This window comes from Sorex fumeus, unplaced genomic scaffold (assembly GCF_029834395.1).
Source record: "Sorex fumeus unplaced genomic scaffold, SorFum_2.1 ptg000078l, whole genome shotgun sequence".
In the NCBI taxonomy this organism is placed as follows: domain Eukaryota; kingdom Metazoa; phylum Chordata; class Mammalia; order Eulipotyphla; family Soricidae; genus Sorex; species Sorex fumeus.
This window is the reverse complement of record NW_026606135.1, coordinates 9,934,388-9,961,141: the sequence shown is the minus strand read 5'-3', so window position 1 is coordinate 9,961,141 and position 26,754 is coordinate 9,934,388. Positions and strand designations below refer to the sequence as shown.

Here is a 26,754-nt window from a genome sequence, read left to right as displayed (position 1 = left end):
GTTGCCTGGGATCTCATGGTCTTTAGTTCCTGACCTCTGCTCCCTAATTTCCTTGGATTCTGGGTGTCTTGCTAGCATAAAACAGAGTAGGAGGATTATGTTAATCCCAAAAACCAGTCACAGAATTTTAAATAATGGCTTCTGAGCCTCTTTAAGAGAAAGTAATTACTCCTGAGTCACTACGGGTTTATGAAGAATCAAAGTAGTATCATTTTCTTTTTTAAATGGGTAATTATACTGGTAGATGCAGAAAATTCAATGATCATTATTATCCCAGCAAGGCAGTTGAGAAATGCTCAATGCTTTGAGCAAAATCTATGAATTAGATTCAGGTATGGAATTAGTTCCTGGCTTAAAAAAATCTTAAGATACCCATAAGATTCTGAATAATAAATGAAAGCCAATATTAAAGGATGGTCCATGTAATGTGATTCTAAACTTTATAGTACATAAAAATCACCTGACTCAAAGAGAAATTGCTAGAACCTGTGCCCAGAGCTCCCAACTGAGTGGGTCTAGGAGAATTCATATTTCTAGTAAGTTTCTAAGTGACAGAGTTGCTGGTCATCTGGAGACATTGTTTTGAAGACAAATGCCAAAGTACCTTATCTAAAATATAAATTATCAGATTTCATTCACTACACTAATGTCCAATTGTAAGCCTACCTAAAAAAGCATGATGGCACATCTGAAGATATTAATTTTCTATATAAGATCTCAAAGGCTGAAGACAAACTCAAAATTTAATAGGGCTAGTCTTAAAAAATCCTGTAACAAAAACCAATCATATGAGTATAAGAAAAACAGATTAATAATCACAAAAAAAGAAAAAGATACAGAGATAGAGAACACTAAAGTTTCAATGATTTAAGAGTATACTCTAGAAATCCAAAGGTCATTAACAAACTGGGATTTATTAATAAAGTACAGAATAAGGAACAATATATTTGACAGAGTCCAACTATATATTACACATTTCTCCACATCTGTGTATCTCTATATTCAACTTTGGTTATCAGACAATCCAAACCAGTTTATACAAAGAATAACCTCTGATCTAAAATTGGATCACCTAAGAACAGTACAAAAAACTGTTTACATATGGCCTTTAGGAGATTCAGAAGGATATTAGGACAGCTCTCACCGTTTTGTGGGTGTGCATTTTTTTTGTATGAATCTAAGTAGAAATGCCATATGTAGTTATCAGACTCTTTACAATGTGCCAGTGACAGCTGAGGAGGGGAGGGGGAAGCAGAGAACTTCAATCGAGTTCACATCTCACTTAAGGAACCATATGCCTTGTAGAGGTAGAATCCAGTTAGGGAAAACCATACATTTTTTCTCATGCATAAAAAGGAGACAACTCTAGGGGGCTGGAGTGATAGCACAGCGGGTAGGGCGTTTGCCTTGCACGCGGCCGACCCAGGTTCGATTCCCAGCATCCATATGGTCCCCTGAGCACCGCCAGCAGTGACTCCTGAGTGCAGAGCCAGGAGTAACCTCTGTGCATTGCCGGGTGTGACCCAAAAAGCAAAAAAAAATTTTTTTTCGAGGAACTCATTTAAGCTCAGTATAAGAAACTGAAGGCCAGGGAGATGGTTCAAAGGGTGGAACACAGTTTTCATATAGGAGGTTTGATCCCCAGGATCACATGATCCCCAACAAGCCTATAAGAGATCCCTGAGCGTCATGTAGGGAATAGCCCCTGGGCACTGCTGGATGTGGTCCAGAACTCCAAATAAATAGAGAGCTGAAGTATGGCTAAATGGCTTAAAATGCCTTGGGAGAAAGCCTAACATCTTCTTTACTTTTTATTTTAAAAATCTTTTTTTATTGAATCACTGTGAGATATACCTTTAAAAAGCTGTTCATGATTAGGTTTCAGTCATACAACGTTCCAACACCGATCCCTCCACCAGTGCACATTTCCCAGCACCAGTGTCCCCAGTTTCCCTCCCATCACCCCCCCACCCTCCAGCCTGCCTCTGTGGCATGTGCTTTTCTTCTTCTCTGTCACTGTGTCTCTCACTGCAGCCCACCCCCCTTTTTGGGCACTGTGGTTTGAAAGGTTATCAGGAATATCCCTTTACCTACTTTTAACATTGAGTTCTTGTCCAACATTATCATTTCCAGCTATTATTACTGGTCCCTTCTCTATCTTACCCCCCACCCACCACACACTTGTGGCTGACTTCAACCATTTACCAGTTCTCCCAGCCCGTTTTCCCTGGCCGTGGATATTAGTCTTCTAAAATGTGTGTGTACACTATATATATGTGTGTATATATAATATATATGTGTGTATATATATATATCACAATGAATGTGTATCTGTCCCTTTCCTTATGACTCATTTCACTCAGCATGACCCTCTCCATGTCCATCCATTTATAAGCCTAAAGTCTTGACTTCAGTCCCTGGTGCAGCCACATGTACTGATCTTAATCCTGGAGGCTCTGCTGTGTAAAATCTGCGGTTATAAAGCCTGTGATCCCTACATCACAAATGATTTAGGGCCACGCTGCAGCCAGGTGTATATAAGCACCACAGCAAAGAGGGGTGAGCCCTGGTGAGCACTGTAAGTAGAAGATGTGCAAGACCACAGCCAGGGACTGTGGCCCCTGACAAGCATGTGTGTGAACACTGCAGCAGCCCTCATGAGTGCACGGCCATGATGTCCATGAGCAACGAAAGAGTGTGACCCCTGGCGAGTTTCTGAGCAAACACAACTGGAGGAGTATGGCCCTCAGAGAACACTATGGTGGAGTGTGTGAGCCTGCAAACTGATGTGCAGTCCCCAGAAAGCACCACAACTAGATATGTGTGCGGCACAATGAGACGTGTGTATGATCCCAGGCACTGGTGATCACATCATCAAAAGTAACAAAGGAAGAGGGAAACAGTATATATACATGTGTGTGTATTTCATACATATGTGAAACTGACAGAGGATTTATGGTACAGAAATGCATTTTCTGAAGCGCTGTTAATCCTTCAAATGGGATGTTCAAGCTGGACAGGTATTTCTCAAAATTATTTTAGAGAGAATTTTAAAGTAGAATGTGTGCGTGTATACTATTCCAGCAGGTGGTAAAACACAAATGATTTTTCAGCCTCCCGTATTCTATATCTGAGCTACCTACTTCTGCTTGAAATATCTCCACTGACTCCTTTGGTATCCAGGTACCTTCTCTTCACTATCTTACCACACATTCTATCCTTCTTCCTCTCTAGTTAGCTGAATTCCGTTTCCTTTCCTTGCCCCAGTAACTAGTAAGCATATATAATACAATAATATAAAGTTCCTACTTGAAATATTTGTTTTCTATATTTAAGTAAACTAAACCCTAAAAACAGCATTCTTTTATATTCTTTAGAGAAAGCTGCTTTATTTTTAAGTGATTTATGTATTAATCACTAAAGTCATGGGCTGAAGGGTAGATCATTCTTTTGTACCAGAATAAAAGTGAAATAAACATGCAAAAGATGTTCATATTTGTTCGGTAACGACTGGATGCACAATATTAAGTAAAGTAATGATGAAGTAATACAGGATCCATACTGAGGAGTAAAGTCAACCTTAGGTATAATCTTAAAGTAAGCTGAGTTACTTTAAGTTAACCATATGTGGCTTATTTTTGAGTCCAAGTGTCTCATTATATATCGAGAGTGCCAGGCAGATTAGGCAGATCAGGTCTCCACTGGGTTAGGATTATATTTATATATTTGGGATCCTTCCTGGTCTCTTCCATCAGTTCATTCAGAAAATACCAGCATTTTAACAGTAACTTTTGGGGGCGGGGGTGGGTGGTGGTACTAGGGATTGAATTCAGCACCTCACACATATGAGTCATTTAATCTACCACTGAATCACCTTCCTGAGTCCAAAATCAACGTTCCATAATTCCACCAAAAGAAGTAACTCTCCTGTGGCAGACAGCAAAAAGATTCTGGGTTAAATGTGCCGTTTCTGAGTATACGTAGGTCAGACCATCGAGGAGATGTAAGCAAACAGAGGGAAGATCCAGATATCTGCAGCTAACAATAATTTCAGCTTTTAACCAAATATCAAAGAGATTTTGGTATCTCAATTTTTAAGTCTAGTTTAAAAAAATACAACCAAATGCCAGGAAAGCATTTACTTGCCTAATTATTTTGAAAGATGTGAATACAAAATGATGCATGAAATATTTATGTAAGATGCCCTCACTTAAGTAATGCCATGCTGGATTAAATGAATATTCTTATAACACAACTTTTATTTTTTCTTACAACACAACTTTTAAAGAAAAGTAAAAAATGGGCATGAGAGGGACATAGAATAATGGTGGAAGGAAACAGCCTCTGGTGGACGCTGTGGTAATGGAATGGTTTGTGCATGAAACACTACAGTGACAGTATTGTAAATCACAGTACCTAAAATAAAATTTTTTCTAAAGAAAGAAAAGAAGCATCAAAGTAACTGTAGAATGCAAAAGCAATTCACTTGAGTTACAATGTATTTTTTGCTTCGTTTTGGTTTATTTTGTTCCTTGCAGTGCTGTGGACCAAAGTCAGTCTATGCCACTGAGTCAAGTCTCAGGTCCTTAAAACTTATTAAAAGGTGTCCTCCCTACCTGCCCCCTGCCTGCCTCCAAGTGTATATTTATATTGCTATTTCACTGGAAGGGGCAGTATGGCAATAAAAATTTTAAAGAGGTATGAAATGGTATTACTAAAACATATATAGTCTTAAAAACAAATGTTACCTCAATTTTCAAAAGAAAGTTAACATTTTTAAAAATACAAATTAACATCCACCAAAGTTATGTTCTGAGAAAGAAATAAAATAAATGTTTTTAACTAAAGACAGTAATAATTTCTAAGAAAATAAATTCTTGTCTAAAATAAAATCATTTTGTTTTTGTAGATAAGCAAGCACTTCTCTTTTCTTTGAAGAAAACAGGTTTTCTTAAATTTTGAATTTATCTTTTTTTGTGTACCAAGAACCTGATCTTGGTCAAAGAGCCTACATAATTATTCCTTTTAATGTTGTATGCACAATGGGAAGACAAAAATTTGATATTTGCAAAAAAAATTGTCACCTTCCTTCAGTAGCAAGCAGAATATCTTTCACAGAGACTGTATTACTGTAAAATTTTCCTCAGACAAATATTTTATAATCCCTGTGCCCCACTGGTTTTCAATTTATCAACAGAGAAGTCTGATTAAACTGTCAACTAAGGATTTTCAGCATTTAGTCAGTGTTCCATTCATTGGAAAACACTGCTTGGAAACGGCTCTGTATCTTCATGTCCTATAATTAAAGAACTATAATTTTGGAATAAAATTCATACCTAGAAGCACATATAACAAGGCTAATAACCAAATAATACATCCAGTTTTAAAACTGGTTAATGTCAACATTAGATTATGGAATTTGTTTAACCTCGTCCTCTTTTTTGAAAATCACATGGGAAACAATAACAAAAGTAAAAAAGATTTTTCAAGAACATGAGAACAGGTATTCAGTAGGAAACATGCCACTTGAGGAGGCTGGGGGACAGCATTTAGTCAGTGTTCCATTCACTGGAAAACACTGCTTGGAAAGGACAGGGAGGGGACATCTCTTGTGGAGGGGAGAGTTCGACCTGGAGGAAGACGTGGTGGTAAAAGGTAAAAGGTTGTTGTGTATGAAACCCTATCAGCAACAGTACCATAAGCCAGAGTGCAAAAACATAGATAGATAGACAGACAGACAGACAGACAGACAGATGCGCGCCTCTAATAGAAGCAGACAGGTAGGTGGGAAGCGATGGGTTTGGGAGGGGATTTGTGAAGTGGACACTGGTAAAGGAAGTGTGTTGAAACACCTTGAAACCCAATCATGAATAATTTTGTAATTTCACAGCGACTAAAAAAAATAAATAGAAATCTGGCCAGAGTAATAGTACAGTGGGTCGGGCACTTGAAATAGAAAAAAAATAAAACTCAGTAATTTTTTTTTTAAAAAAAAGTAAAGGTTACTAAAATTTGGGGGTGGGGTGGGGGAAGAGAACCAAAGCTTTAGAATAAAACAGAAACTTCATTCGAATTGCAAGGTCCAAAGAGGATCCTCCCTAGTAAGAATGCAAACTTAGAATGGTTTCATTCATTACAGCCACCATCAGGAGAATACCGGCAGTTTTAATGATCTCAGTCTACAAAGCCATTCATGTAGACCTCTCTATAACCCCCAGTGGAAGCTGAGCTATCTGTCCCTTCTTGAGAGAAAAATGCTTCTAAGACTGCTGAAAGTGTAACTGAATCAAGTCTCTTCCCTCCTTCTGAATTAGCTTACCACATATCACCCACTATCTAATTTAAATGCAGATTCACTGACATGCACAAAAGGAATAAATTAGGTACTTACATTCACACTGTATGACGTCTAAGTTAAACTGCTGGACGGCTCCCATGCTTATCTGCTTCAACTCACTGTCCAAGAGCATCTGCATTAAAGATGTTGACAGATGCTGGCAGGCTGACATGCAAGCAGTTTGGGCAACTTTCCCCTGTTTGAAAGAGATATGCAAACCAAGAAAATAAATAAATGCACAAAAAACACCATGAAGTATCAGAAAAAATGCACACCTAGAATTCTGTTGCTTTTTCAGGTACAATAGTGATATATATATATATATATTTTTATGACAGGAACAGATTCACTTTATTTATTTTGCCTTTTGGGTCATACCCAGCGATGCACAGGGGTCACTCCTGGATCTGCATTCAGGAATTATCCCTGGCAGTGCTCAGGGGACCATATGGGATGCTGGAAATCGAACCCCGGGTCGGTCACGTGCAAGGCAAATGCCCTACCCACTGTGCTATCGCTCCAGCCCCAATAGTGATATTTTGACATTTTTCTTTCTACAATGAGTTGCTATGTCTCTTAGCAAAAGAATTAAAATGAATATTCTTGTATATTCTTGTTCTGCTTGTCCTTTACAGGACATAGTTCCATTTAAAACTCTAACTGCATGAGAAATGCTTAAAACACAAACAAGAAAACCATTATCATTTCAAATCTCTAGAATTATCCGGTATTTTAATATCTCATTTTAAATTATTATTATTTGGCAGTACCAGGAACAAATCTAGAGTCTCACAGAAGTAAGGCATGGATTCTGCCACTAAACCACATCCCCAGCCCCCAAGTATTCTAAAATGCATATTAACATATAACAGTTATGATGTAAAATAGCTTGTATGGATTGGGGAAGATAGTTCAATGGACTGGACTACATAACAGACACGTGGATGCCTCAAGTTCAATTTCTGTCATTAACTGTTCCCTGAGCACTGCCAGGAGTGCCCCACTGAGCACCATGTTAGGAATAGCCCCTGAACACTGCCAGGTGTTGCCAAAAACAGTAACAATAACAAAAATCTATCATTTTGATAGAATTTTTTATTCACATAATGTTCTTCAAGGTATTCTTTATTTAAACAAGTATAATACAAGAAACTAGTAATGTAATTTAAGTCATTATTATTACTGTTATTATTATTATTATTATTGGTTTTAGGGTCACACCTGGTGGTTTTTAGAACTTACTTTTGCCTCTTTGCTCAGGGATGATTCCTGGTAGGGCTCAGGAAACCATAAGGAGTGCTGGGGATCAAACCCATGTTAGTCATGTGCAAGGCAAGTGCTTTACCCACTGTGGTATCTCTCTGACCTATCTATCACTATTACCCAAACTGTATCAAAAATTCAAAATAAATTTAGAGTAATAAGTCCTTATTTATAATCCAATTATTACCTTGTAGCATTGTTTCAACTGGTAGTGATAAAAGCCCTGCATATCACCATGATTTCAAAATCATCTTACAGATCTGCATTTGACTTCATTTTTACTTATTTATTTATTCTTTTTGCTTTTTTTGGGTCACACCTGGCAATGCACAGGGGTTACTCCTGACTTTGCACTCAGGAATCACCCCTGGCGGTGCTCAGGCGACCATATGGGATGCTGGGAATCAACCAGGGTCAGCCGCATGCAAGGCTAACGCCCTACCCACTGTGCTATTGCTCCAGCCCCTGCATTTGACTTTAGATATTAAATTTTAATACAATCTGATAAAAAAAACATAGTTTACAAGTATATAGGGCTGGAGCCATAGCACAGCGGGTAGGGCATTTGCCTTGCATGCAGCCAACATGGCCGACCCGAGTTCGATTCCTTCACCCCTCTCGGAGAGCCCGGAAAGCTACCGAGAGTATCTGGTCCGCACGGCAGAGCCTGGCAAGCTCCCCGTGACGTATTCGATATGCCAAACACAGTAACAACAAAGTCTCCAATGGAGACGTTACTGGGCCCGCTCGAGCAAATCGATGAAGAACGGGAGGACAGAGCTACAGTGATAGCAGAAAAAATATTTTCTACTATAATAAGATACTGGGCTGAAGTTGATAGCACAGCAGTTAGGGCGTTTGCCTTGCATGTGGTCGACTGGTGTTCGATTCCTCCGTCCCTTTTGGAGAGCCTGGCAAGCTACCGAGAGTATCCCGCCCACACGACAAAGCCGGGCAAGCTCCCGTGATATATTCAATATGCCAAAAACAGTAACAACAAGTCTCACAATGGAGATGTTACTGGTGCCCGCTGGAGCTAATCGATCAAGGGGAGACAGTGTTAACAGTGTTGATAAGATACTAAACCTCTGTATGATTACCATGGATTGACTTAAGGCTATCTTTTATTTTTTGGTGGTGGGGGTAGGGGGCTGGGGTCATACCTGACAATGCTCAGGGATTACCTCGGTTCTGCACTATGGATTTAGTTCTGGCAATTCTTAGGGGACCATATGGGATGACCAGGACTAACCTACATGCAAGGCAAATGACCTATTCACTATACTATCACTCTAGCCCATAAAGTCTCTTTCCTTAAAAATGATATTTGAAATGCTTACCTTCAAGATTACATAATAGAATCACAATATCACTAACAGTATAAATTGTTTCATAGCAGGTTTTATATTTCAACTAAGTTTAGTACAGAATACTATGAAGAATCCTGTAATATAATCTTCCAATATAATATTGTTCCTATTATATTTTAAACTCACAATAATGTGATTGGTGGAATAACGTGATTGATGGAATGACTCCCATAATAGGATTCAAAGAATAATGAATAAGGTTAGAAATGGTGACTTTTGAAGGATGCCATGTTTTATCTGATTTTTGTCAAGAAAAATTTACTTAATAGTATTTAATAATTATTTTTATTCCTACCTGTAACAAAGGTCAACAAAGCCTCAAGGTCATGAAATATATAATACAAATGTAAATATTGTAATAGATTTGGTACAAAAATGTTTGTATACAGTCGACCCGCTTGAGAAGGAAGAAAGCTCCTAAGTATATTTTCAATATGTTTCTTGAACAAAATTTGTCCACTAAGTTGCACATTTAAAGTCATACTAGAAACAGCAACTTTTATGAAAGAGGCTTTAGAATTTAGACACTGCACAGCAAAAAACTATGTATCTGAAATGTAATGTCAATTTCTCAATCAAAAACTTTAGACACAAAAGCTGATGCAAACAATATATTTGACAGATACTGATGAACTGCCAAAAAGGAATTTAACAAACAATGCAAAGCCCAGCATGCTTCAAGATTCGTCCCCAAACCCAAGGGGGAATTAGTCTGGAAGACATGCAGTTCCATTCCCCAACCAGAATAATGTCAATATGAATGGGAAGGGAAGAAGCAGGAAAAGGAGATATCAGTGGCATGTAATTTAATTATAATAGGCTTGAAAATACGTAATAGAAATGTCATTTTGGCTTAAATGAAGAGCTAGTGCATTTTAGTTTAATGTACTCCATCAGCTCCATTTCCTACTTATATTACCACATGCTAAAGTTTTTTGTTTAAATAACATAAAAAGATATTTACTTTTTATTGATTATTCATATTAAAGTTTATTCTCAAAACAGCAGTTCAAAATATCTGTAAAATACTTTATAAATCTTCAAAGGAAATATTCTTTTTTATAGATCAAAATAAAATTTATAACAAAAGCTCTTCAAATCTTAAAAAAATACCTTCCATAAGATTATTTTTAAATGTCTACTCCTACATATAAAATATGCATAAATATCCTTAATTTGATCTACTGCTTATTTTCAGATGGGATTTTTTTATATTCTAAAACTTTGAATACCCAAGAGCTAACTTTGGCAATTAATTTATCATGCATATAACCATGCATACACTTTGTTATAAACAAAACACCCCTTTTGTAAAACTACTATTGTTAATATTCTTAACAATATATCATTTCCCAGAACAAAGATGGTCTAATAAGCATCTCTGTAATTATCAGTTAGCCATTTTTATTAAAGATGCTCTGGTTTTTACTATTATAACAAACAAAGCCAAAACAACTAGATAAAGTGACTTTTAAAAAATACATTTTATAAACTTCCAACACCTAGAAATTTCTGCTGGTGCCATCTTAAAAAATTAGTTGAAGTATTATAAACATGGTTATTCTCTTTAACAGCACAAAATTCAGTAAGTAAAAACACCTGCCAAAAATTTTAAGGTAACTACTTAAAAAAAAAAAAACCCATGTTCTAACATTTTGTTGAAAAACAACTTGCAGAAAGAAAAAAACCCTTAGACAAACTTCTTATATTTCAAAGGAACTTGTAAAAGAGAATCTGCTGACATATTAGATCCTTTTTGCATTACCCAAAAGCTTTTCTTTTAAGAACAATTGTGGTAAAGAGACATTTGGCTCCTAGGAAATTCCCAAAGGGTCAACCATATGCATCCTTCCATGGCACCTTCACAGCGCTGCTCTCTGGATCCATGTCTCAAAAGCAGCTTTCATCGTTTACTTGTGTGTCAGTCAATATGATTTATGGACTGCATTCAACAAAGTCAAAGCATATAGAATGAGAAATATGACTACAATCTGCTAATTTGTTTTGTATTGAGCCACTTAAGAGTCAAAGACCCGATGTCAGACTGAGACCAGCAACACAATTAACCAGTCGGTGACAGATTCATCCATCCTCCCTGCCAGGCTGTGCCAATCAAAGACAGCATGAGGCGACATTTGGTGAAATCAGTAAGAAAACTCATTCTCTGAGTAACCTATGTGAGCCCTTGATTGACACTTTCTGAATTTAGTTTGTGGAACACAGCCACTCTTTACCCAAAAGTCCCTCAATGCAAGCTGTGAAATAAGGCTTTTAATGCCAATCACAGGAACAATAAACCACAAACCACCAACCCTCAGTTTAAAAGGAAGCAAGAAAACACATCTGTTTGTATGTCAAGCCAAATTTTCAAAATAATTTACTATTATAGATTAGGCTAAAGATAGCCTGTTTCCTTTGAAATATCATAGAATGACATGGTAACAAAAATACAACACATTTTATTAGATTATGGCCCCAAACTGTTTTGGTTTCAAAGAAATGTTTTGATAGATCTACTTTAATATAATAGTAGGAGAAATGTAGAAGACTTAAAAACTAATTTGACACATTTAAATTTTCATTTGAAGTTTTCATTTCTGTCTCACCATTCTCTTATTTCAAAGATCTAATAAAAAAGGAAGGTTTGATTTCAAACATAATTATTTGAAAGCATTTTTCAATGCTGCTTTCATTTTCTCAAATACATTTAAAATAAAAATATGCTCTTGAAATCACAACCACTCTTTTCTGTACTGGCCTACTTTTTCTTAATGCTCCCAAGAGATTATATTTTCCTTATTTATATCCCCACAAAAGGTTGACTTTGCTCAATAAACTACTTTTTATTTAAGTAAAAAGAAACATAGATTCAGAAATAATGTGCATTGTATTTTTGCTATTCTTTAAATTGGTAACAGGTTTGTTTTAAATGGTCACAAAAATGTTAAAATAAAATATGAAAATTTTTAATATTACTCCAAACATTGGTAAGTTAGTATCAATTCTAATTATATATGGATTTTCAAAGATACTGATTTTTGGAGTTATTTAAGTTAAAGACATAAAATATTGCTAAATTATACAAACTCAGCAATTCTTAGTTGGCTGCAAAAATTTTGATTATGAGACAATGAAACAGTCATTTCAAAGAGAAGGCAAAAGAGGACGGGAAGTATTTTGTGAATTGGCTAGTTACCTAAAGAGCTAAGAGTTATTGCCTTTTAAGTTACAAAGCCTGCAAGAGTGAGTTCTTTAAATCAAATGTGAAATAAATACCAAAACTAGAAAAAAATTTTAACAGAAACAAAAATTTTAAAGAATACGTTACCGTAGATATCTAGGAAGCAATTAAAAGGTAAAGCCCTTTTTATCTGGGATCAAAGAATTTTAATTCAGGGAGTGCAAATTCAGACAGAAACCCAAATTGGATCCTGAAGAGAAATAAAAGTTAGAGTTTTCTAATTGGTGGGAGGTAGGGGGGAGAATGAGGCAATGATCAAGAGAAGGATCACAAAGTAAAAGGGTTACTTTTATCAGTCCTTTCAAAATAGGATATTCCAGGACAGGGTCTTATTAGCTTCTTGGAATGTTTGTAATTTGCTCCAGTCCAAGGGTAGCCCTCAGTTTGTTTATTTATCTATTTATTTAATGTTTTGGGTAACACCCAGCTGTGCTAAAGGGGCCATTCCTGGCTTAATGCTCCAGAGTCATTTCTAGTGGAGCTCAAGGGACCATATTTGGTGCTGGGTATCAAAGTGGGATTGGCCACATGGAAGGCAAGTGCTTACCTCCAAAACTCTGAACTTAGTTTAAAAAGTAAAAGAAATTTTTCTGCAGTGGTTTGCTCCAGCTCCATTTTAAAATGACTTCAGTCATGCAATATGCCTAGTTGAAAAGTATGCATTTTGATTTAAAAGAGCTATTAATCTTCCTTCTATTTTATGTAAGAACAACTGAAGCATTAGTATATAAAACTGTAGCTTGCTCAAATGTAAATAATGACCAGACCAAGGTGACTTTACAAATGCATGAAGATTTCTCTATCCAGTAAGAAAAGTTTTGATCTGTTATCTGACTTGATAGTCTGTATAAGACTGATAGATTTCGGGGCTGGTATGATAGCACATCCGTCGACGATCAAGGATCAGGGACGCTGTCTCATTTGCCAAGGTGTCGAAAATCAGATGGGCTGGTCACGTAATGAGATTTAAAGACGACCGTTGGACTAGAGCTGTTACTGATTGGATTCCACGGGATGTCAAAAGACCGCGTGGCCGCCCACCTACCAGATGGTCAGACTTCTTCGTCAAGATCATGAACGATCGGTTTGAGGCCCTCCATGTTCCCGGAGCGAAGAGATGCCATTGGGCTACACTAGCACGCGACAGGGACAAATGGAGACGTTACTGGCGCCCGCTCGAGCAAATTGAGGACTAACGGGAAGTTAAGTGATTAAGTGATTAAGTGATGATAGCACAGCGGGTGGGGCGTTTGCCTTGCATGTGGCTGACCGGGTTCAATCCCCAGCATCCCATATGGTCCCCCGAGCACCGCCAGGAGTAATTCCTGAGTGCATGAGCCAGGAGTAACCCCTGTGCAAAACCGGGTGTGACCCAATAAGAAAAAAAAAAATATATATATATATATATATATACACTGATAAGTTTCTTCTTCCTAACAATACAAAATTAATGGATTTTTAAGGGTTTAATATCAAGATGAGGGGGCTAGAGCAATAGTACAGCAGGTAGGGTGTGTGCCTTGCATGAGGCCCACCTGGATTCTATCTCAGGCACCACAGATGGTCCCCAGAACCTTATCAGGAATGATCCCTGAACATGGAGCTAGAGCCAGGAGTATGGTGAGCATAGCAGATGTGCCCACCCCCCCAACATGAAAATACAAATAACAAGATGAATCCCTTTAGTGAGTTTGTGGGGAGTTTTCAAAGGGTGGGGGATACACCCGGCAGTGCACAGGGGTTACTCCTGGTGGTGTTTGGGGGACTACATAGGATGCCAGGGATCAAAACCCAGTCTGCTATGTGCAAGGCAAGTGCCCTACCTGCTGTACTACTGCTTTGGCCCCGAGTTTTAATAACAACTTCAACACTATATTAAAGATAGGTTTTTCATTTTAAGTAAAAAAAAATAGGGTTATCAAGATAAACTCACTCTAACTCCCCATTATTTCCTCAAATACCTCTTTACACTTCTCTGTTCCTCTCATACTGTCTCTGTCTGCATCTGAGTGACTCTAGGAACCAGAAAGAGTGGTTATTTCCTGGCAGCTGCCACCTTCTGCATCCGCTATGAATTCCTACTCTCCCCTTTTAGACTTTTCTCTCTCCTTCTAACAATTCCTGATTAAACACCATATAAATGGAGCAAAGTATAAGCCCTGCATTCCAAAGCTGTATATTTCAGTTAAACCAAGAACGACCCTGCAGGTCCAGTACAAGCATGGCTTCATCTGCTCAGGCACATATTTGAGGCTTTAGGAAATGGGTTTGGGGGAAAAAATCACTCACAGACTGAATATAAAAACTTCCCATTTCAATTTGGCCTGCTGATATTGATTTTTTAGAGACATTACTGGGCCCGCTCGAGCAAATTGATGAACAATGGGACGACAGTGACAGTGACAGATTTTTTAGAAAAAGTCACTCATTAAGGGCTGCAGTTTTAAATTCTACTTTGTGTGGCAATTTTTGAAAGAAATATCAAAACTAAAGAAGTATTCTCAAATTTGGGAATTCTTAGAGTTTTGAAGGAATATTGGTTCAGAGAGCTAGTACAAAGGATAGGGCACTGCCTTGTGTGTGGCTAGCCACAATTCAATTCTCAGCAGCACAGCATTTGGTGTCCAGAGCACCACCAGGAGTGCTCTCTGAGCATAGAGCCCTCCCTGCCTTGCACATGGCTGACCAGGATTAGATCCTCAGCATCCCACAAAGTCCCCTGTGCACTTCCAGGACTAATTCCAGAGTGCAAAGTCAGCCCTGAGCAGCACCAGGAGTGATCTCTGAGCACAGAGCCAAGCCTAAGCCCTGAGCGTCGCCAGGTATGGCCCAAACCAAAAAGACAAATGAAATAAAAGTATAGGAAATATATCAAGTGAAGGGACGATATATATTAGACACAAAAAAAACCCAGAAAATTAAGAAAGGAGGACAATCTTTCTTCTTTTTTTTCCCCTAGAGACAACACTGAATATAACATTCAATAATACTCTTGAGAGTGAAGAATAAATTGGTATGAACATTAGGCTTTTGGCAACTGTTCCCCTTTTGCTTCCAAGGAATTGAGAGAGGCCTCTGGACACAATTCAACTATATACTTTTGGTTTTCTTAACAGAAAGAATTATTTAGAACAACACAACTTTCCATAATGCCTAAGTGAAAGAAGGTGATTTTAAAAAAGAAAAAAAAGAAGTGATTAAAATGTTATTTATTTTCGGAACTCCTTCCTAAGGTATAATATTTGTATAAAGTTTGTCTGAACACTCTCCTTTGGTGGGACTTCGCAAAATTCAATCTCTTTATTTTTTTGCAGTACGGGACCATGCAGAAGATTTTATAAGTACATCTCAGCATCATGGTATGCTTTCTGCTCTCTTTACCTGACCTGAAAATATCCTGTGAGTGCACCAAGGCTGCTCCAATCGTTCCTTCAGCTTTACCTGCACAACTTTCCTTTCCCGTTCACATCAAAAAAAATAAGTGAATGTCTTTTCCACCACCAGGTCCTGACTGGTATAGGGAAGAAGTTCTGATTCCAGTATCTTTGCCTACAGCTTTTTTCTTTCCCAGCAGATCAGATCTCCTTTTGCTGTCTTTTTCTGCTCTGAATAAAATGTAATTCCAACTCAAAACAGTTTCCTCTCTCTCTTTGTCTTTTTTTTTCCCTTTGGGACACACCCAGCGATGCAGAGGGATTACTCCTAGCCCCTGCACTCAGGAATTGCCCCTGGCGGTGCTCGGGGGACCATATGGGATGCTGGGAATCAAACCCCGGTGGCCATGTGTAGGGGAAATGCCCTATCTGCTGTGCTATCACTCCAGACTCTGTTTGTGTCTTAAATGAATTTTTTCTTTTTGGGTCACACTCGGCATTGCACAGGGTTACTCCTGGTTCATGCACTCAGAAATTACTCCTGGAGGTGCTCAGGGGACCATATGGGATGCTGGGGATCGAACCTGGGCTGGCTGCACAGAAGGCAAACACCCTACCCGCTGTGCTATTGCTCCAGCTCCTTAACTGAATTTTTTATTGCTATCTGGTAGTAAAATTAAGAGATGGAGCCCCCCCCTTTTTTTCACTTGTTCTAAGTACTGAATTTTTTAAAAAAAATTTATTAGTGAAACACCATGAGGTACAGTTGTAGACTTACAAATCTTTGTGCATGGGTTTCAGTTATACAATGATCCAGTACCTATCCCGCCACCAGTGCCCCTTCTGCATCATTTACATTTTTTTTTTTTGTTAGTAAAACACCATGAGGTACAGTCGTAGATTTACAAATTTTTGTGCTTGGGTTTCAATTGTACAATGATCAAACATCCATCCCTCCACCAGTGCCCATTATCCACCACCACGGGTGCCAGTATCCCTCCCACCCACCCACCTTCCCCCCTCACTCCCCCCCCCCCCCCCCCCCCCCGTCCCACTCTGCCTCTATGGCAGGGCATTCCCTTTTGTTCTCTCTCTCCTTTTGGTGTTGTGGTTTGCAAAAGAGGCACTGAGTGGCAATCACGTTTGGTCTATAGTCCTACTTTCCGCATGCTTCTCCCATCCTGGGAGGATCCTCCCAACACCCTTTATTTGGTGCTCCCTTCTCTATCTGTGCTTCCTTTTCCCCTAGCACGTGTGGCTGGCCTCCAAGTCATGGAGCAAAATTCCTGGTACTAGTCTCAGCCACTCCTGGGTGTTAGTCTCCCATTTTGTTACTTTATGTTCCCCAGATGAATGCAATCTTTCTATGTCTATCCCTCTCTTTCTGACTCATTTCACCTAACATGATACTTTCCATGTAGTACCACTTGTATGTAAATTTCATGACTTCATCTTTTCTAACAGCTACATAGTACTCCATTATGTAGATGTACCAAAGTTTCTTTAACCAAGTACTGAATTTTTTGATTGCTGTTGTTTTGTTCTTGGCACACACTCCACAGTGCTCAAGGCTTTCCTCCTCGCTCTGTGCTCAGAGATGCTGGAGGGACCATACTGGATGCTAGGAATCAAATCCGGGTCAGCAGTGTACAAGGCAAGAGCTGTACCTGTTTTACTATCTCTCTGGCCCCTTAAGTACTGAATCTTCCAATTCATGAAAGTACCTTGTTCATAAAGCCTTCACCAATAATATAACCCATTTCATCAAAAGCTGTCAAATACAAAGTTATAGGGCTGGGTAGATGGCACAATGGTCGGTATGCCCGCCTTCCACGCACAGGGATTCCAGTTTGATACCCAGCACCACATGCCCCACACCCAGCATCACCAGGTGTAGTCCCATGTGCCCCACGCCCCACACGACCACCAGTCCTGAGCAACACCTGTAGGCTGAGCATTAAGTCATCTGCCTGGGGTTAAATATTGCTGGAACCCCTAAGCACTGCTAACCAAAACCAAACAAATAAAAAACAACAAAAAGAAAGTTTTAAAATGTCTATAATTTTGCATGATATGTATGTACACAGGTATGTATGTATACCTATGAAAGTGGCCGAGAAGTTACTATTATAAACAAGAACACCTGTCTAGTTTTCTAGACAAACAGCTGTCCGTGCAAAAGTCTTGGTTGTCATTTTGCCCTGCTGCCAAAGAGCTCCTTACCAGCCTGTTGCCTGTTCACCCAAATGATCGGTTCTACAGTGGCAATGGAATGGGACCCTTGCCGTTGCGCAGATCCAAAGTTCGTTGACAGACTGAAAAGTTTATTTTAATTATTTCCATGTGTAGCTCCGCGACCTCTTACTAATGGGTTGGTCAAGTTTTGTAGTTCTTTCATAATCTACTAGGTGTCTACTAAAATGTATTGTTTTCATTCCAAAGCCTTTAATACTACGATTTTTCCAAGTACACCATGATTAACAACAACTCAAAAAACACTGTTTTCCACAACCTTTGATACTTACAACTTATATGATAAAGTTATAAACTACTTATAAAGACATTAACTTAATAAATACCTAAAATGATTGAAGAAATGCAAGTATGCATTAAAAAAAAGAAATGCAAGTATGTTCCTTTCTTTTCTTTCATTGTACATGAGGAAAGATGACAATATTGTTTACATTCATGCTTACAGTATATGAATAACTGCCCTTCCTCCACCATCAGAGTTTAATTTTAGTTTAGATCACATGCTTAGTCTAGGTTAATGTTTGTGTTTCTCATGTACACCACTTCCTCACCGAACCACCTCCAAAGACCCACTACCCATGTCTCCCTGTTACTTCTAGTCTACCTCATAAAATCATTTCTATCTATTTATTTTATTTTGATGGCACAATCAGCAGTGCTCAGTTTACTCCTGGCTCTGTGCTCAGGGATCACTCATGGCAATGCTTGGGGGCCCATATGTAGTGCCAGGGATTGAACTGGGATCAGCAGCGTGAAAGGAAAATACATACCCCTGTACTATTTATCTGACCTGGAATATGAATTTTTAGCAAGCATCTCTTCCCACAAATGATTTTAATTATAATAAAAAATAAAGACAAATTCTTCACAAATAGAAAATTGTACTTGATATATGATTCTAGAGATGCTTAGGATAAACAATTATATACATTGCCATATACTATGCTGTCACTGTCACTGTCCTCCCGTTGTTCATCGATTTGCTCGAGCGGGCCCAGTAACGTCTCCCTTGGACACTTTGTTGTTACTGTGTTTGGCATATCCAATACATCACGGGTATATACTAGACCTAAAAGGTATTTTTTGAAATGTATAAAGTCAATGTAAAATTTAGTTAAAATTTAATAACCTAGTCAATTAAGGTGGCCAACATTAAACATAAGATTAAGTAAGTCACAGGATTTGTGATGCTTTTACCACAATTCACACTACATAATTTTTGAGCTATAGTCAATAAATTATATCAATATTATTTACTGCTATATTTTAAAAATATACAAATAATAAAAGTCCATTTTAAAACACATACAATTCAATGTTATACTTTCATTTGATACGGAAAGTAGTAGATCAAATTCAAAGGTACCTGACTAAAATTTTTAAAATGGGATTCTTGTAGTTTTAATTCAATTTTATTGCTACAAAAAATAAAGGGTGACTAAAGGCTTTGATTCTACTGTTGCCTATTGAAGTTCTCTGTAGTTTTCAGTTAAGAAAAGATCACTTAAACACCTATGAAGCTTCCCTTAAGAAAAGATCACTTAAACACTTATGAAGCTTCCCTTAGAAAAAAAGTGAACCAAAAAAAAAAAAAAGAGAAAAAGTGACAGAGAACAAAGGGTACAGAGCTAAAAGAGAAAATGAGATGTATAAATTATTGCATCTATACTTGGAAATTTTCCATGTGTCTAAATGATGATGCCAAAAACATATTACCGGAAGCTCAAGAGACCATATACAGGGAAGGTGCTCATCTTACATGAAGCTGATGTGGATTCAATCCCCGGCACTAGATGGTTTCCAAGCAGAACTAGGAGTTATCCCTGAGCACAGAGCCAGAAATAGGCCCTAAGCACCACTGGGTATGGTCCCCGAAGCAAAAGCCAAACAAACCTAAAAATTAATGTTGTGCACAGAGACCTTGGAGCTTACCTAAACCCATCACTTTACCCAAAAGACAAGTATTCAGAATCAGCAGACCAAATAAATGTGTTTTCTTCCCATACACACTCAAAGATCCTGAACACAGGCTTGGTATGCAAGACCCCAGGCACTAAATGATTCCCTCCAAGCTCTTCATGGAATGACTCCTGAGCTCCAAGCATTTCTAGGACTAACCCCAAAGCAAAACTAAACAAAAATGAACAACGGGAAAGAGAGCAATCAAGTTAGAAAGTTGGTTAAATAAGTAAAACAAACTAAAATTAAATTCTAAAATAAGCATTATAAAGCAAAACATAAAAACATTTTGCAATCTTTTATACTTACAGGCAAATGAGTAAACACCTGAAAGATGCTTCTCAAAAAATTAATAAGATCCATTAAATAACCACTAGCTCTTCCATCTGGCTCAGACATTGTCCAATCATAATCAGCAAGCTGAACAAATTCATCTATTTTTTGGTTAAGTTTAGTATATATTTCTCCTTCGGCTGCATGCCGGGCATCCTGATAGGGTGATAAAACAATAAAGAAATAAGAAACAGAAACATAATAAAGCAAGTTTTCTTAAAATTCTTTGTTTTTCCCCCTTCATTCAAAAACCAAGAAAGCTTACTTTATATTGGTTTGTTGACAGGTAAAAAAATCTCAACCTTATCATCACTGTCTTTGTACTTTAGTAGGATAACTTAAGAGATCAATTCAGAACTGTTCTCACAAATCTAAAAAGACCCTTGGGAGAATCACGTGTTAAAACAGAAGTTGTCAAGAAGTCCAAAAACCACCCCATCCATTGACTCATGAAGGAAAATAAGCTGGACTGCAATTAGAAAAATGAAATCATTGTTTCATTAAATTTAAGTGTGTGTGTATGGGGGGGAGAGAGACAGACAGACAGAGACAGAGACAGAGAGAGAGTGAGAGACAAAGAGAGAGACAGAAAAAGACAGACAGACTGAGAGCACTAACTTTTTAGATGACAAAAGAAATAAGACACACAGGATAAGGCTCTAAGAAAATCAATAAGAAAACTAACAATTCTCAAAATCATTTTTTCATAACTCTGTAAGTTTAAAACTTCCATTTATTCAAGGAAAAAAAGCTTTGTTGTGCTGTAATATACACTATTTCCACTATCCCTCTTTTACTTGAAAATCAGCATCAAGCTCCTACAAAGATACACACACACACACACACGCATACACACACACACACTCCTGAGGAATAATGATTATCTGGACTTGTTCAATAAGGCAAAAAGCCTTTTCCCCAAACATGTTGAAAACAAGGAAAGTCAATTATTTAACACGTAGATTCCTGACATGTGTGCGTAACTGTAGCACTGTAGCACTGTCCTCCCACTGCACATCAATTTGCTTGAGCGGACACCAGTAACATCTCCATTGGGAGACTTGTTACTGTTTTTGGCATATCAAGTACATCACGGGGAGCTTGCCAGGCTCTGCCGTGCTGGCGGGATACTCTCAGTAGCTTGCTGGGCTCTCCGAGAGGGGTGGAGGAGTCGAACCCGGGTGGGCCGCATGCTAGGCAAATGCCCTACCCACTGTGCTATCACTCCAGCACAGTGTGCATAGCTGGACACATAAAAAATGGGCTAACCAAAAAGATTAAAAGGAAAGGAGGTGGATGGGTGGAAAACAGTACAGTGGTTAGAGAGCATGCCTAGCAAGTGCCTCACCTGGATTCCATTCCTGGCACCACATGGTCCCCTCCCTTAAGCATCATAAGGTACAGGCCCTAATGCCTGCCAGCACCACTGGGGTGGTCCAGGTATCCTAGGCACCAGAGGACCCAAGCAGCATCACATCCTTGCACTGAACTGGCTTCCAGATTGGTTGAGAATCGCCAACAGAGGCAGCCAACCCCCCAAGAACTGTCATTGTCACTGTCACTGTCCTCCCGTTGTTCATCTATTTGCTCGGGCGGGCCCAGTAATGTCTTTATTGTGAGACTTGTTGTTACTGCTTTTGGCATATCGAATACGTCACAGGTAGCTTGCCAGGCTTTGCCGTGTGGGTGGGACACTCTCAGTAGCTTGCCGGGCTCTTCGAGAGGAGCGGAGGAATTGAACCCGGGTCAGTCGGGTCGGTCGCGTGCAAGGTAAATGCCCTACCCGCTGTATTATCGCTCCAGCCCCCAAGATCTACTTGGGAGAAAACCCCCTGGGGAAGAAAAAGAAAAAGGAGGGAATGAAATGTCCACAGATGACTTTGGAGAGTTCTGACATATTCCTGGGAATCTACACAGTTAAGCACTGTAGGGTTCAGGAAAGATCTGAGAAAGGTCTAAGATTTTATCCATGACTCACCTGAAACTCTACAAACAAGAAGACAAGGCTAATGCAACAGGGATACTCCTTGCTTTGTGCTCAGGAGTCATTCCTGGTAGTGTTCTGATTGAACCAGGGTTCATAGTCACTGTCACTGTCACTGGCATCCTGTGGTTCATCGATTTCCTCGAGCAGGCACCAGTAACGTCTCCATTCATCCTAGCCTTGAGATTTTAGCAAGTGCCACGTTGGAGGCTCTTTCAGGGTCAGGGGAATGAGACCCATCATTGTTACTGGGTTTTGGCATATCTAATGTGCCATGGGGAGCTTGCCAGACTCTACCATGTGGGCAGGATACGTACTCGGTAGCCTGCTAGATTTTCCAAGAGCGAGAACTAGACAATATAGGGTTCATAGTATATAAGCAAAAGCTTTAACCCATATACTATACCTCTGACCTAAGTCCTAGACTTTTAAAATTTATTTATTTATTTATTGAGTGGGTTGAGCCTCACCCAGCTGTGCTCAAGACTCCCTACACAGGAATCACTCCTGGAGAGACTGGGGGGAGGGGCATAGATGGTGTCCAGATCAAGCCCGAGCTGGCTGTGTGCAAAGCAAATGCTTGCTCACCGTACTATCTCTGAGCCCCCAAATTCAGACTTTTTAAGGAAATCTGTTCAATTTCAAGTTGGCCACTAAGCTAATCAGTCAATGTCCACACACAAAGAATTCAGAGAAGGTGTTAAAAACACCAAATCACCTCACCAAAAGCAACGATCTTGAACAGAAACAAGAATCTGAGTTTGGAACATGACATAGTATGATTTAAAATGTCCCATTATTTTATTTTGGGGTCATGCCAGTAGTGCTCAGAGCTTCCTTATGATTCAGGGATCACTCCTGGCAGGGGTTAGGGAACCATATATAGTCTTGGAGATCAAACCCTGGTCAGTCACATGCAATTTAAAAATTTTTTTAACAAATCACCCAAATAATTAAATATGACCAATACAGAGAGGGAAAAAAATCATCAACAGAAACTGTCCCTGAGGAAGTCCAGATGTTGGGCTTAAAAGACAAAGACCTTAAATAAACTATTTAAATATGTTCACATTATTAAAGGAAACCAGGCCTAAAGAACTAAAACAATATATGGGAATAATCCCTCAGAAAAGAGAGACTGTAACAAAAAAATACAAATTATTATACAGAAAAAAAAGACCAAATGAATTCTATACTTGAAAACCATAATTACTGAAAAAAATCATTATTTAGGGGTCAATAGCAAATTCAACAGACAGAAGAAAATATTTAATCAACATTATAAAGCAACTGAATGTAATAGACATCTATAAAACTCTCTACAAATAGCAGACAACGTATTATTCTCAAGTGAATGAGTATTATCCTGAATGAAGAATATGTTAGACCATAAAATAAGAGGAAGGAACTACAATCATAACACTGTTGTCCCACCAGAGCAGAAAATGTCTGTACTATGGTGTGGGAGGTTTGAGTCAAAGCTTTTTCATATGCAAGGCAAGTACTCTATCACTGAGCTATCATTCCTGCTCCAACAAAAATAATTTAATGCCCACTTGTGACCCTGTTTTTTTATTTTTTTGGTTACTGGGCCATACCCAGCCATGCTCTGGGGTTACTCGTGGCTCTACATTCAGGAGTAAGGGATGCCGGGGATCAAAGCTGGGTTGGCTCTGTGCAAGGGAAACCCCTGCCACTGTACTATTGCTCCAGTCACTATTTATGATCCTAGTTTAAATGCAACTTCAAAATCAAGGATCTATCTCTATTTTTATCATCACGGTCACGGTCCTCCCGTTGTTCATCGATTTGCTCGAGCGGGCCCAGTAACGTCTCCATTGGAGACTTTGTTGCTACTGTGTTTGGCATATCGAATACGTCACAGGGAGCTTGCCAGGCTCTTCCGTGCGGGCGAGATACTCTCGGTAGCTTGCCGGGCTCTCCGAGAGGGGCGGAGGAATCGAACTCGGGTCGGCCATGTTGGCTGCGTGCAAGGCAAACGCCCTACCGCTGTGCTATCGCTACATCATATAAAATTTTATTAAAATAAAGACATTATTTCACATTTTCCTGAATTCTTGAAAACAACTTAGACTTTAATAAAAAAAAAAAGATGAGTTGAAGGTAGAGGCCAAACATTTAGAAGTTCTTTAGTTATGGAGAAAAGAAACCAATTTAACTGAAGGCAAAATTATTAAAATAATAATAAAAAATCCCACCCACTTGTAGTCAAAAGAAGTCATTTTAGGGGACTGGAGAGATAGCACAAGGGGGTAAGGCACTTGCCGAGTTCAATCTCTGGCGCCCCATGTGATCCCCCAGCACCAGCAGGAGTGACCCTGAGGTGCAGAACCGGGTGTGATAATTGCTGCATGTGGCCCCAAAACAAAAATGAATAGATAAATGAAAAGAGAGAAGTATTTTATATACTTCCTGGATATACTAGTGGACTTAAGAATCCACTAATTAGGAGCTGGAGAGATAGTACAGCGGTTAAGATGTCTGCAGTGCACACGGCCACTTGGGTTCAATTCCCAGCACCACATAACATCTCCTGAGCATCATCTGGAGGGATCCCTGAATGCAGGGCCAGAGGTAAGCACTGAGCACTGCAGGATGTGGCCCCAAAACAAAACAATAACAAAGCACTAGCTAAGCATAACAAAAATAATAACCAAAAAAGCTAAGCAAAAAGAAGGGAAAATGAATGTATTATTTTCTGTTGCTGCTACTTTTGTTACATCAAACTTTTTTCTGTACATATACACAGAAATATATTAAATGATTTTACAAGCTATTTCTGTAATTTAGGGACTGCTTAGGAAATTAGTTTAACCTCCTGGGAAGTGCTAAAATTCAAATTAAAATACTCCTGATCCTTACAGACCCCACGTGAACATATCCACGAACTCCTAAATTAATTTTAAAAGATTCAGTTTATCAATAACGCAATGCAATGTTCCTTTACTTCTTAAAGAAACAGTGCCCCCTGGAGGGAGAAATGTCTCTAGCGTGATATGAAAAATCAAATGTGTAAGAATCAAATGATATCAGAAAGAAATGATTCTCAACAGCAGACATACAACAGAACCACTCAAGGAGTTTTATTAAACAAGTGTGTGCACGAACTCTCTCCTAGACCTCCCGGATCATGGTGAATAATAACGATCTGCTACTGCCTAACATCATTCTTTCTTTCCCCTGGTCCCAGCCAGAGGCATCAGAGGAATTTTATTCAGTCTTCACTGTGAATATCCGGTGGCGTCTCAGCAAGTACAACACAAAGGCGTGGCACTTCCCTAAGAGGACACCCCTCTGGAATTGTGACTTTCAGGGTCACCCACTGTGTCGCGAGCAGTTTGCTAGTTACAGTTTAGGTTTCCCTAGTTCAATCCTAGATCCTGCTCCAATAAGCCATAATTGTCTGTCTAGGTCTATCTCTCCAGTTTGGGGGGCAGAGATCTCATTATCGGAAAATCTTATAATCTCCTTTTCCGACAGTTAAAGAAGGACGGTTAATATTTTTCAGTCTTCTCAGCTTTATACTGATCAGGAAAAGTGACAAGTTCTTGGTTCTTTATACAGTCGTACTGGAAACAAAAAGTCAATGCTCACTTTCAATAATTAGTTCATCTAATGTATTTGTGATACAATGGCAATGATAATTAAATTTCAATAATTGTAATTGGTATAAATAATAGTAAAATCAGACTACATTTCTGCCAGGCACTCTACAGTTTATGAGCATTGTCGGGGGCAAAGGAAAAGAGCTCTTGAAAGTAAAAATCAGACCAGTAAAAATCCACAACAGGAGCTGGAGCGATAGCACAGCGGGTAGGGCGTTTGCCTTGCACACAGCCAAGACGGCCGATACAGGTTCGATTCCCAGCATCCCATATGGTCCCCCGAGCACCGCCAGGAGTGATTCCTGAGTACATGAGCCAGGAGTAACCCCTGAGCATCGCCGGGTGTGACCCAAAAAGCAAAAAAAAAAATCCACAACAAAGTTCAAGAGTTCTAATACTGAAGAAAAGAGACTGAGACATTTCTCGGTTTTTGTTTGTTTGTAGGACCGCACCTGGCAGTGCTCAGGGCTTACTCCTGGCTGGGTCCAGGGATCACTTCTGTACGGGCTGAAGGAGGATCACATGGTATGCCGAGGAGGAAACCCGGTTAGATGCATGCAAGGCAAGTACCCTCAGTACACAGATTTAAAAGATAATAGTCTTCCCATTTCCTCCCCTTTATTCTAATGCAAATCTTTTCAGTTAGAAGTGTTGAGTGAAGTAAGACAGAAGAAGACAAAAACAGGATGCTCACACTTATCTGTGGTATACAGAATACTGGATGAGGAAATGTATTCTAGGAAAAGGGGGCTGTCTAGATCACCCTTGACCCCAGTGTTTAAAGAGGGGAAGGAGACAGAGAAGTAAAAAAAATCAAGGAGGGTGAAAAGAATGAGAAGAAATGGGTTAAAAGGCATCAAGGCTACAATTATGCCATTATATGAGTGGGGGGTACAGACATATTACAAAACACAAACCCAGCAACACTGGAAACATGAGATCTAAGCTGCAAACACTGAAACTGTAATGTGCTTGTCAAGTTGACAGGTGGGATCGGGCAGGGCTTGGGGGTGA

The 26,754-nt window shown here is 39.0% G+C and overlaps 1 protein-coding gene across 2 annotated transcripts in view; it reads right to left on the bottom strand.

Annotated features, from left to right (window-relative positions):
* The window catches only part of EXOC6 (exocyst complex component 6), a 158,056-nt gene that overhangs the window by 53,365 nt on the left and 77,937 nt on the right, over positions 1–26,754 (bottom strand). For both annotated transcript variants that reach the window (XM_056130400.1, XM_056130399.1), the window contains 2 exons: positions 20,107–20,286; positions 6,392–6,533 (listed from right to left, as the gene is read on the bottom strand). In XM_056130400.1, the coding sequence (XP_055986375.1) occupies positions 6,392–6,533; positions 20,107–20,286 (322 nt within the window). The remainder of the gene's footprint in view (positions 1–6,391; positions 6,534–20,106; positions 20,287–26,754) is intronic.